General features: G+C 45.5%; 2 protein-coding genes across 2 annotated transcripts; one reads left to right on the top strand and one right to left on the bottom strand.

Annotated features, from left to right (window-relative positions):
• Positions 1–190: 190 nt before the first annotated feature.
• On the top strand, positions 191–1709 carry LOC121743771 (zinc transporter 8-like). The gene is made up of 3 exons (XM_042137139.1): positions 191–779; positions 1060–1209; positions 1293–1709. Exons 1-3 carry the CDS (start codon positions 195–197, stop codon positions 1596–1598), a joined length of 1041 nt encoding a protein of 346 aa, XP_041993073.1. The 5' UTR covers positions 191–194; the 3' UTR covers positions 1599–1709.
• Positions 1710–2087: 378 nt separating this feature from the next.
• LOC121743647 (anthocyanidin 3-O-glucosyltransferase 2-like) lies at positions 2088–3588 on the bottom strand. Its single transcript, XM_042136975.1, has one exon. It carries the CDS (start codon positions 3556–3558, stop codon positions 2164–2166), a length of 1395 nt encoding a protein of 464 aa, XP_041992909.1. The 5' UTR covers positions 3559–3588; the 3' UTR covers positions 2088–2163.
• Between the last annotated feature and the right edge of the window lie 8503 nt (positions 3589–12091).

Here is a 12091-nt window from a genome sequence, read left to right as displayed (position 1 = left end):
ATATTTATCATACAATATTAATATTCATGTCCACCTTTTTAGCTTTCATAATTCTATTCAAAATTTAGAATCTAACATAAACCTAATTCTCATATATATCTCAACAAATTTGATTCAATCTTTAATAACCTCAATAAATATAGATAATCAAATTCCCAATTCAATACATCTCAAACAATTCTATTTTTTCCCCAATGAAGACTCATCTCCTCGCCGCCATCATTATCATAATATTGCTGCCGGCGGCGGTCCTCGCCGACTGCACGTGCGAGGCGGAGGACGAATACCGCGACAAAGCCCTAGCGCTCCGGTACAAGGTAGCGGCTCTGGCCTCGATTCTGGTGGCCAGCGCCGCCGGCGTGTGCCTCCCCGTGGCGGCGAAGTGGTTTCCGGCGCTGAGCCCTAAAAACAACCTTTTCTTCGTGGTGAAGGCGTTCGCGGCCGGCGTGATCCTCTCCACCGGGTTCATCCACGTGCTGCCCGACGCCTTCGAGAGCCTGACGTCTCCGTGCATCCCCGAGCACCCGTGGGGGGATTTTCCGTTCACCGGGTTTATTGCCATGGTGGCGTCGATCGGGACGCTCATGGTGGATACGTACGCGACGTCGTATTATAGGCGCCGGGCTAATGAGAAGGCGGCCGACGGAGGCGGTGACCAGGAGATGTTGGCTGCTGTGCATGACCATGGTACGCATGGTCATGCACACCGCGGCGGGCTGGTGTCGTCAGACTCGGATTCTGACGACTCCGAGCTTCTTCGCCACCGTGTCATCTCTCAGGTTATTTTTTTTTTCTATTTAGTTTAATTTTACCATGATTCAAAATAACGAAAATACTACTCCCTCCGTTCCATTTATTTTTCCGTGGAATCATTTTGCCGTTTTGACATTGTATAATATCAATATCTAGTGCTTTAGTTTCTTTTTACATTGATTAATTACGGTAGTCCGATTAGGTGTTATTATTATTATTTGTATGTAATTTACATTGTTAGAGTTCATTTTCCATAATCTGCTAATTAGGTATCATCTTCTGATAAATATTTTTGTTTTCCAATAGGTGTTGGAGTTGGGGATTGTTGTACATTCTGTAATTATTGGAATTGCATTAGGCGCTTCCCAAAGTCCATCAACAATAAAGCCTTTGATAGCTGCACTGACTTTTCATCAATTTTTTGAAGGCATTGGTCTTGGTGGATGCATAAGTCAGGTACACAATTATTAGTATTTCCCAACATGTTTAATCAAGAAACATATATTATATATTTATCCAACCTTAATTGTTATTTGTAGGCAAAGTTCAATGTACGTGCCGTAGCAATAATGGCGGTTTTCTTCTCCCTCACAACGCCTGTAGGTATTGCAATAGGTATTGGAATAGCCAACATTTACAGCGAGACGAGCTCGACAGCCATCATCGTTGAAGGTGTCTTCAATTCAGCATCGGCCGGCATACTAATATATATGGCATTGGTCGATCTTCTCTCCGCGGATTTCATGAGCCCTCGGCTCCAAAACAATGGAAAACTTCAACTAGGGGCAAATTTAGCACTTCTTCTTGGGGCAGGGTGTATGTCTCTTTTGGCTAAATGGGCTTAATTCACGAGTTTGTCTAATATTTATTTCTATGCGTCTTTGGCATTTCATATTATGCACACTTAATTTATAATTAGAGTTGAAATTGTTTTTGAGGAAGTTAGAAGAATACCAATTTCGGAATTTCACTTTTATATGTGATTCAAACTTTATTTTTATGTTACAATTTACTCATATTTTATAGCATTAGTTTCGTCGTCATATGTTTGATTCGATTTTGATTTTTTCCTCTACAATTTTTTTCAACTTTCCTCTACAATAATTGCCTATGCCAATTCTACTTTTATCTACAGTACTAGGAAATAGGGTATGGAAACAATTTCAGCCGTGCGTAGAGGGAGGGGTAAATTAATGCGTGATAAAAAGTCGATGAATTGTAGTAGTTGATAAGATTTGGACTTTCGAGAAAAATAATAAATAATGCATGAAGAAATAATTAAGCTTTGTCAATATCTAATGGTTGAATTTGTCGTCCACTTCTTAAGAGTGTCGTTTAAGTAAATTTAAATCATTTGTATTATTGACGATATATAATATCCATGGTTACAATTGCTGATCGCAGCAACATTCAACAACTTTGGAAGAAATCTTGAATTAGACAATCTAAATAATTATACGATGATCCTCCTTCCATGAGCGCCATTGTGCTCTTCTCCTCCAACTCTTTAACCCTAGCTCGAATCTCATTTGTGGGGTCCATCAGCTGCTCGATTGCCTTCCCGATAATGTCTTTTGCCACTATCTCACCACTATTCTTCCGATAATCCATTTTAATCTCGACAGCAATTCCAATGTCCTTGACCAATAAGAATGCATTGGCCTGCTGCTCGGCCCCCAATGGCCATGCAGCCATGGAAACCCCGCAACAGACACTTTCTAGAGTCGAGTTCCACCCACAGTGGGACACAAATCCTCCCACTGAAGGGTGAGACAACACCGCTATCTGAGGGGCCCACCCGATCACCTTACCCACCCCCGCCGTGCGGTCAAGGAACCCTTCCGGCAGCACTTCTCCGGGATTCTCGTACTCCCCCGGGAAAACAATCCCCTTTTCGGGAGCCGGCTTCCTCAGCGACCATAAAAACCGTTTCCCACTCTGCTCCAATGCTTCCGCGATCTCCACCACCTGCTCTGCCTCGAAAGCACCAAAGCTTCCGAAGCAGAGAAAGACGACCGACGAATCAGGTTGGTCGTCTAGCCACCTTACGATTTCGTCGCGCTTCCGCCTACTCTCATCACTCTCCTCTCCCTCACCCCCGATGATTGGCCCGATAGGGAAAAACCTCGGGATCCGCTCATCACCAGAGTTGGAGCTAATCGCACGAGGCTCCAGCTCGAGAAAAGTGTTGATCGCGATCCCATCGGCTTCCCGCGCCTTCCTCGACAGCTCGAGGAAGCCGCTCTCCTGGTCAAACACCGGATCCGGCCAAACCCTAGCCGGAACAGGGTTGACATACGATGAGATCGAAATCACCTCATCTGACCCATCAAACTCCGCCAAATCCCCAAGGCTCTGCAGATCGAACATGAGCCCGAGAATCGCAGCACCACTAGCGAAGAAGACGTAGCTCGAGATGCCGAGCTCCTTCGCCACATCGATCATGTCGACGCACATAATGTCGACGAAAATCGCGGCAACTCTACGGAATTTCATCATCTGCGACACGACACCGTGGACTGAGGCCTTATGGCGGCCGGCGAAATGCATCATGCTTTTCGGAGGCTTCATGGCTTCCTCTCCTGCGCTGGATTCATGGACTTGTTCGAGGCGCACGAAGTTGATCTGCGGATTCGTGATGTAGGAGCTGATCTTGGTGTCGGTCGGCATGCTCATGACGAGGACCGTGATGGAGAGGCGGCTGTCGCGGGAGGCGAGGAGCTCGCCCGTCTTCACCGCCGCGACCAGGTGGCTCACCACGGGGAATGGGATGAACACTAGGCTCGCCTTTCCCTCTTCACCCATTTTTCTTTTACACTTTAGTTTGATTTGGAGAGAAATAATTGATCACAATATAAGTTTTCACTCTAGCCAAAGCGTTTATATAAGTCAAAAAGTAAAGAAATTTGGGTTTCAATTAACTTTTTGGTCACCAAAATGTGACAATTTTGGGCCTGTGGCTATCGATTATTAATTTCATATATAGTACAGGGTATTATTTCATTTTCTGTCGATGTTTGGCTATATTTTTCAAGTATGTATGATGCATGATGAATGCAGGAAGATGCAGATCACGACACAGAGATTTTACGTGGTTCGATTTACTGAGGTAAATCTACGTCCACGGGAAGAAATGAGGGCAGAGTTGTATTGCTTGATCTGTTTTCTTACAGCTTACAATACAGACTTGCTATTTTGTATTTGATCTCTAGAAAGCGAGAGAGTCTTAGAACCTCCCCTATCTATCTGATCTAGGTTCTATTTATACATTGACCTAGATCGTGGCATGCAGCCATTTACTAGGTAGTGGATGTCGTGGAGATCGTGGCGATCTTGCATGGGTCCACTATCCTGCATGAGTTAATGACTGCTTGACACCACTAAATAGATCGTGGGTGTAGTGGAGGTGGAAATCCTGCATGAGTCCACTATCTCCCAGTTCGGTCGAATACTGAGACCGAACTGCTGAATTATTGCCGAGCAGCTTTTGCCGATCTGAGAGTAGAGCTTGATGCCGACCTGAGAGCAGAGTTTGATTGGTTGGCTTTTACCGAGCTGTAGGCTGGGGCCGAACTCTTTGGTTGTGCCGAACTGAACTCTTTAGTCATGCCGAACTGATACTCTTTCTTGGGCTTTAGGCTGATGGGCTTTGCTGCTGTTGGGCTTGTTTAGTACGTACTCCATCACTACCCCCCCCGAAAAGTGAAGTGAATCACTTCGACATTCTGGATAAAGGTACGGGGTAAGTTGATGTTTGTCCTCGGTCTGATGAAGTGAACTCTTCTTTGACCGGACTTGGCTTTGGTCTGATGAAATAAACATCTTTGACCGGACTCGTCTTTGGGCTGATGAAATAAACATCTTTGACCGGACTCGTCTTTGGTCCTAATTTGGCGAGTTTTATCGCTCGGATCGGACTTTCCGTTGTCCTAATTTGGGGATCGGACTTTCCCTTGTCCTAATTCGGCGAGTTTTATCGCGTGGATCGGACTTTCCCTTGTCCTAATTCAGGCAAGTTTTATCGCGAGAATCGGACTTTTGTTGCAGTTCGTTTCAGACGAAGTGCTTGATTTTTAAGCCGAATTGTGGTCTTGTATCCTCTTTAGAAGCTTGGACTTCACAATCGTTAGCTTATTGCAGTTCGTTTCAGACGAAGTGCTTGATTTTTAAGCTGAATTGTGGTCTTGTATCTTCTGTAGAAGCTTTGACTCACAATCGTTGGCTTGTTGCAGCTCGTTTCAGACGAACTGCTTGTTTAAGCTGAATTGTGGTCTTGTATCTTCTGTAGAAGCTTTGACTCACAATCGTGGGCTTGCATATGTTCTAAGAAGGGGATCAGCCTTCGAAGAACAAGATACCTCAGTAACATTTGTAAGAGACGACACGCACAGAGACAGACAAAACACACAGACAAAACGCACAGAGACAAATAAAGACCAAGTAAACCAAATAAAGCACATTGACTGAACAGGACTCAAGACTGACTGACCGGACTGTCTCTTACAAATGGAACTTTTTGAGGTTGGAAATGTGCCATGTTCGGGGTACCTGTTCTCCTGACATGTGAGCCAATTTGTAAGACCCTTTGCCGAGGACTTCTGACACCCGATACGGACCTTCCCATGTGGGTTCGAGCTTGCCCAGCTTTTCTGCTCGGCTTACTTCGTTGTTTCTCAAGACGAGATCTCCCACTTGAAATTGCAGCTTCTTCACCCTTTGGTTGTAATACCGGGCTACTTGCTCCTTGTACTTGGCTGCTTTTATGCATGCCAATTCTCTTCTTTCTTCGGCAAGATCTAGCTCGGCTCTCAGTCCGTCGTCATTCATTTCTGCTGAGAAGTTTAGAGTTCGGGGACTGGGTATGCCGATCTCCACCGGAATCACGGCTTCAGTGCCGTACACAAGACTGTACGGAGTTTCACCGTTGGAGGTTGTGGGTGTAGTTCGGTATGACCATAGGACTTGAGGGAGATTTTCTACCCATTGTCCTTTGGCTTGTTCTAACCGAGCTTTTAACCCTTTCACCAGGATACGATTTGTTACCTCCGTTTGTCCGTTTGCTTGTGGATGAGAGACTGAAGTGAATCGCTGTTGAATATTCAGCTCTTGGCACCAATTCTTGAACGTCTTGTCGGTGAACTGAGTCCCGTTATCCGAGATGAGGATGTGGGGTATGCCAAATCGGCACACTATGTTCTTCCAGACGAAATCCAATGCCTTCGAGCTCGTTATCGTAGCTAATGGTTCAGCTTCCACCCACTTCGTAAAGTAGTCCACGGCAACGATTAGGAATTTCATTTGCCGAGGAGCTTGAGGAAGTGGTCCCACTATGTCTATGCCCCATTGCATGAAAGGCCAAGGGCTCTGCATAGTGGATAGATCGGTCTGCGGCATCCTTGGGATATTTGCATGGATTTGGCACTTCGGGCAGGTCTTGACGAGCTGCACTGCTTCTTGTACCAAGGTTGGCCAATAATATCCCCATCTTAGAACTTTTTTAGCTAAAGCTCTAGCTCCGATGTGGCTGCCGCACGATCCTTCATGAACTTCTCTGAGAATGTAGTCCGTCTCTTCTGGTCCTACGCACCGCAATAACGGCTGGAGGTAAGACTTTCTAAAGAGGACTCCTTCATGAAGTTCGTACCGAAGTGCTTGACACGTGATCTTCCGAGCTTCTCTCTTATCCTCGGGCAATTGTCCTTGATCCAGATACTGCAAGATCGGCGTCATCCAGTTCGGCGAGCTGGATACTGAATGTACCTCAGCTTCATCAATGCTTCGATGCATTAATTCTTCCGCCTTTGAGCTCGGATCTGAGGCCAACTTACTTAAGGTATCTGCTCGGCTATTTTCCGCTCTGGGAATGCGGATTATCCGAAAATAGGAGAAACTTCGGCTGATGCTTTGCGCTTTGTCCAAATACTTCTTCATTCTCTCGTCACGAGCTTCACTTGTACCCAACATGTGATTTACTATGACTTGTGAATCACAATGGACTTTGAGAGATTTGATGAGCAGACTTTGCGCTAACTGGAGTCCGGCCAGGAGGGCTTCGTACTCGGCTTCATTATTAGTAGTGGGGAATAGGAACCGAAGTGAGTAGGTTACCTCGTGTCCGTCGGGAGCGACAAGTAAAATACCAGCTCCACTTCCCATCTTGTTTGAAGCTCCATCTACGAATCCGCTCCAGCAGTCCGGCGGCTCTACTTCGGATTCCAAGGGCTGTGCTAGTTCGGCATTGGCAGAATTCTTCTGTTCGGCAATAACAGGAATTGCTTGATCGAACTTTGCTTCTGTAAGAAAATCTGCCAAGGCTTGTCCCTTGATGGCTTTCCGAGGTAGATACTCGACTGAGTGTTCTCCCAGCTCTATGGCCCATTTGGCGATTCTGCCTGATGCTTCTGGCTTGGTCAAAACTTGCCGAAGAGGCAGATCGGTTAAGACGCATACCTTGTGAGCATAGAAGTATGGCCGCAGTCTCCTTGCTGCATTTACTAACGCCAGAGCAATTTTCTCCAGAGGTTGATACCTTGTTTCTGGACCTCTTAATGCTCGGCTTGTAAAGTAGATGGGAAACTGCTTTAGGCCTTCTTCTCGTACAAGCACCGCGCTAATGGTTTGATCGGATGCCGCTAAGTATAAGAAAATTACTTCGGCTTCGGTTGGAGCAGAGAGAATAGGAAGCTCGGCTAGATAACTTTTGAGCTCGTCAAAGGCCTTTTTCTGCTCGGCTCCCCACTCGAACTTAGGTGCCTTTTTCAACACCTTGAAGAACGGCAGTTGCTTTTCGGCTGCTTGGGAAAGGAATCGATTCAGTGCGGCTAGACATCCAGTTAGCCTTTGCACGTCATGTATGGACTTCGGCATTGCCATGTTCTGAACGACTTGAACTTTTGAGGGGTTTGCCTTGAGTCCGTCCTTTGAAACCCAACAACCCAGAAACTTTCCCGAATCTACCAAAAAGGTACACTTTTGGGGATTAAGTTTGAGGTTGGCTTTCTTGAGCACGTTGAGAGTGGACTTGAGGTTGTGCTCGTACTCCGAAGTGCTTTTGCTTTTGACAACTATGTCGTCGACATACACTTCAACCTGTTTTCCGATTAGGTGCCGAAAAAGCTTGTCTACCATCCTTTGATAAGTGGCTCCAGCATTCTTTAAACCGAATGGCATCTTTTTATAAGCGAAAATGCCGAAATCGGTAATGAAAGCTGTTTTCGGAGCGTCACTCTCATCCATCAACACTTGGTGATATCCTTTGTATAAATCAAGAAAACAGAAAATTTCGAAGCCGATCAAAGCTTCTACTTTTTTATCTATATTCGGAAGGGGATAGCAATCTTTAGGACAGTGCTTGTTTAGATCGGTAAAATCTATGCACATCCGCCATCCTCCTTCTTTTTTCTTGATCATCACAGGATTGGCCACCCAAGAAGGATATTTCACCTCGAATAGTACATCCGCTTTTAGCAATTGGCGGACTTCGTCATGGATGACTTGGCTTCTTTCTGCCGCAAAGAGTCTTTGCTTCTGTTTTACTGGCCGGATTGAAGGATCAATATTTAACCGATGAGTGATTACCTCGGGGGGCACTCCGGTCATGTCCAACGGAGACCATGCAAAGACATCTTTGTACTCCTTGAGGAGCTGAATGGTCTTTTCCCGGAGTAGAGGCGTTCCTGCGAAGCCGATCTTGACCGTTCTGGATGGATCATCTTCGTATAACTGAACGGTCATTGAGTTCGGCTCTGAAGTGACTTCGGTCATCTTGCTTGCCTCTGACTCCGGTTGCTGTGATTGCTATGCTTGATGGTGTCGAACTGATTGTTCGGCACTTTTAAGCGCAATCTGCAGACATTCTTTTGCTCTCTTTTGATCACCTCGGATGACCGCTATCCCACCTTTAGTGGGGATCTTGATGGTGAGGTGATAAGTAGAGCAAACGGCCCGAACTGTGTTGAGCCAGTCTCTCCCCAGGATGATGTTGTACGGGGACCGAGCTTTCACCACAAAGAACTCGATCATCGTATTGGAGCTTGTAGGCGCTTTTCCCACCGTGATTGGAAGGCTGATAATACCTTCAGGGCGGGTGTCCTCCTGGGCGAAACTTTTCAGAGGAAGCGGAGCCGGACTGAGCCGAGCTGGATCCACTTCCATTTTATCGAAACATTCTTTAAAAAGAATGCTGACTGACGCTCCTGTATCCACAAATACTCTGTGGATCAGTTTGTTTGCCACTCCGGCTTGAATGACAATAGCGTCTTGGTGAGGAGAGATGGCTGGGACGGGATCGGCATCTGAAAATGTAATCACTTCGTCTTTCTTCAGCCTTTTATGTGTTGGCTCCTCTTGATTGGAACCTCTGCGTTCTGCTTTTAGGGACGACTTAGTCTTCCCGGCAGGGAGAGCATCAATAGTCAGGATTACTCCATCATATTGCGGCTCGTCGTCGTCTTCGGGATCCTCATGCCTTTTCGGATCCTGAGGATTGCAGTTCGCACCTCTCTGTCTTTTGTTCTTTTTCGGCTGCTTGCTTTGGTATTTTTTTAACGTTCCTGTTTTCACAAGAACATCAATACCTGTAGCCAAATCTCGGCACTCCTCGGTATCGTGTCCGTGGGCTTGATGGAAGGAGCAATATTGATCCTGAGGTCGGCGCGCGGCCGATTTCGTCATCCGCCTTGGTTTTTCGAACATATCGGAATGTAGTTCGAAAATTTCCGCTCTTGACTTGTTTAAGGGTACGAACTGAGCGGGCGGCTTCTCAGGATTGAGACGTGGCCCCAATCTGCCTTGTACCGGTGCCCTTTGAATTCTCTCAAAAGGAGTTCGGCGAGGAAGCACCTGGCCGCTTTGATCGGGCTTCTTTTTCTCTTCTCGGGATGAGCTGTCTAAAGACCGTTTTCGACGGTCTGCCTCATCCGCACGGGAAAACTGGTCCGCAATGTCCCACATTTCTTGAGCTGTTTGCGGACCGCACTCCACGAGCTTTCTGTAGAGAGCTCCGGGCAGGATTCCATTTTGGAATGCCGAAATGACAAGTAGATCGTTGAGATCATCTACTTGTAGGCATTCCTTGTGGAATCTCGTCAGGAAGTCGCTGATCTTTTCGTCGCGACCTTGACGTATAGAAAGCAGCTGAGCCGAAGTAATTCGGGCTTCCGCTTTCTGAAAGAACCTCCTGTGGAAAGCATCCATTAGATCTCGGTAGGATCTAATGCTGCCTTGAGGAAGGCTGTCGAACCACCTTCTGGCGTTCCCGATGAGCAGCTCGGGGAACAGCTTGCACATATGGACCTCATTGAGACCCTGGTTCGCCATATTATACTGATAGCGTCCCAAGAAGTCATGAGGATCCACTAGCCCGTCATAAGTCATTGACGGTGTCCGGTAGTTCCGCGGCAAAGGAGTTCGGGTGATATCGTCCGAGAACGGAGTCTTTAATGCTCCGTACATGGCGAACCCGACATCTCTTCGGTACGGAGGAGATGGAGTTCTCCTGTGGTTCCGGTACCGAGGAGGAACAGGAACATGTCGGGGTTGAGGATTCTTTCTCCTGGAAGACACGTCACTACTGCGGTAGTGACTTTCATGTCTGGATGAGGAGGGAGAATCCGCCGTTGTCTTCTCCGGCTGTTGGCTCTTCTGCAGGAAGGTTAAGAACTCCTCCTGCTTCTCGGCCAAGAACAGCTTGACAGCTTCATTTAAATCGGGCTGCTGGGAAGACTCGGTGCGATGACTCCTGGAGTGGCTTGTTCCTCCTTCGTGAGAACCGGAGGTAGAAGTCTCCCGAGGCCGTTTTTCAGACCTGCGAGCTGGACTAGCTTCCTCACGGTGATCACGAACGGTATTACGGGTGGTATGTGATCTGGTATGCATTTTTTTGGGGTGGAAAAAGGGTCAAAAATTCGCTTTATCACAAATTTGGTTCTCTGTTTCCCACAGACGGCGCCAGTGATGAATCGGCGAATTTTTGATGGTGATGAATGCAGGAAGATGCAGATCACGACACAGAGATTTTACGTGGTTCGATTTACTGAGGTAAATCTACGTCCACGGGAAGAAATGAGGGCAGAGTTGTATTGCTTGATCTGTTTTCTTACAGCTTACAATACAGACTTGCTATTTTGTATTTGATCTCTAGAAAGCGAGAGAGTCTTAGAACCTCCCCTATCTATCTGATCTAGGTTCTATTTATACATTGACCTAGATCGTGGCATGCAGCCATTTACTAGGTAGTGGATGTCGTGGAGATCGTGGCGATCTTGCATGGGTCCACTATCCTGCATGAGTTAATGACTGCTTGACACCACTAAATAGATCGTGGGTGTAGTGGAGGTGGAAATCCTGCATGAGCCCACTATCTCCCAGTTCGGTCGAATACTGAGACCGAACTGCTGAATTATTGCCGAGCAGCTTTTGCCGATCTGAGAGTAGAGCTTGATGCCGACCTGAGAGCAGAGTTTGATTGGTTGGCTTTTACCGAGCTGTAGGCTGGGGCCGAACTCTTTGGTTGTGCCGAACTGAACTCTTTAGTCATGCCGAACTGATACTCTTTCTTGGGCTTTAGGCTGATGGGCTTTGCTGCTGTTGGGCTTGTTTAGTACGTACTCCATCAATGCATTTTGAACCGTCAGATTGTCTCAAATGTATAAGATTAATTAGGGTTTTAATAAATAAACGATTTCGTCTGAGATCATGTTTAACGTAATTTAATTGGTATAATTGGTTGAGATTGTGCAGACTATGTAATATACTTTAGAAGCTTCTTTTGATTACATACGTTAGGTTTTCAATTTTTTTTGTCTTTCCTCTTTATATGGAGTTCCTTTTTTAATTATAGAAAATGCTACTTTTTCTTATGTTGGTTTTCTATGTATTTACCTAGTCATCATTTTGCGACCAACCTACCACTTTAGAGAAATGGTTGAGTGAAAATTAGAAGCATACATGATTCATGAGAAATAAACAATTTAATATAGTTCTAAGTTGGTAGTTATCCTTTTTTTGTACATATGTTTAGAGTACCATATATCTTCTCTATTAAGACATTGAAAGAGAAATTCAGTCATCAAAATAATTGAATGCTATAATCAAATCGAAATACTAACAATTTTATTCACGTTAAGATTTTCCAATTTGAGTTATAGTTGGATCGATTCCAATTTCTGGATTAGTTCAGATTAAGTAGAATTTTGATCAAAAATCTAAATGCTCCAATAATGATCTTGTCTGGCCCCCTTCAGTGCATTAACGTAAATAACCAGTTTTTATTATATAATGCTATCATTATCATACAAAAAAACAAAAGAAATGGAATAGTATTTAATTTAAACGTAAT

This window comes from Salvia splendens, chromosome 8, assembly GCF_004379255.2.
Source record: "Salvia splendens isolate huo1 chromosome 8, SspV2, whole genome shotgun sequence".
In the NCBI taxonomy this organism is placed as follows: Eukaryota; Viridiplantae; Streptophyta; class Magnoliopsida; order Lamiales; family Lamiaceae; genus Salvia; species Salvia splendens.
The sequence above is the reverse complement of the archived record's forward strand: the minus strand, read 5'-3'. Positions and strand labels throughout refer to the sequence as shown.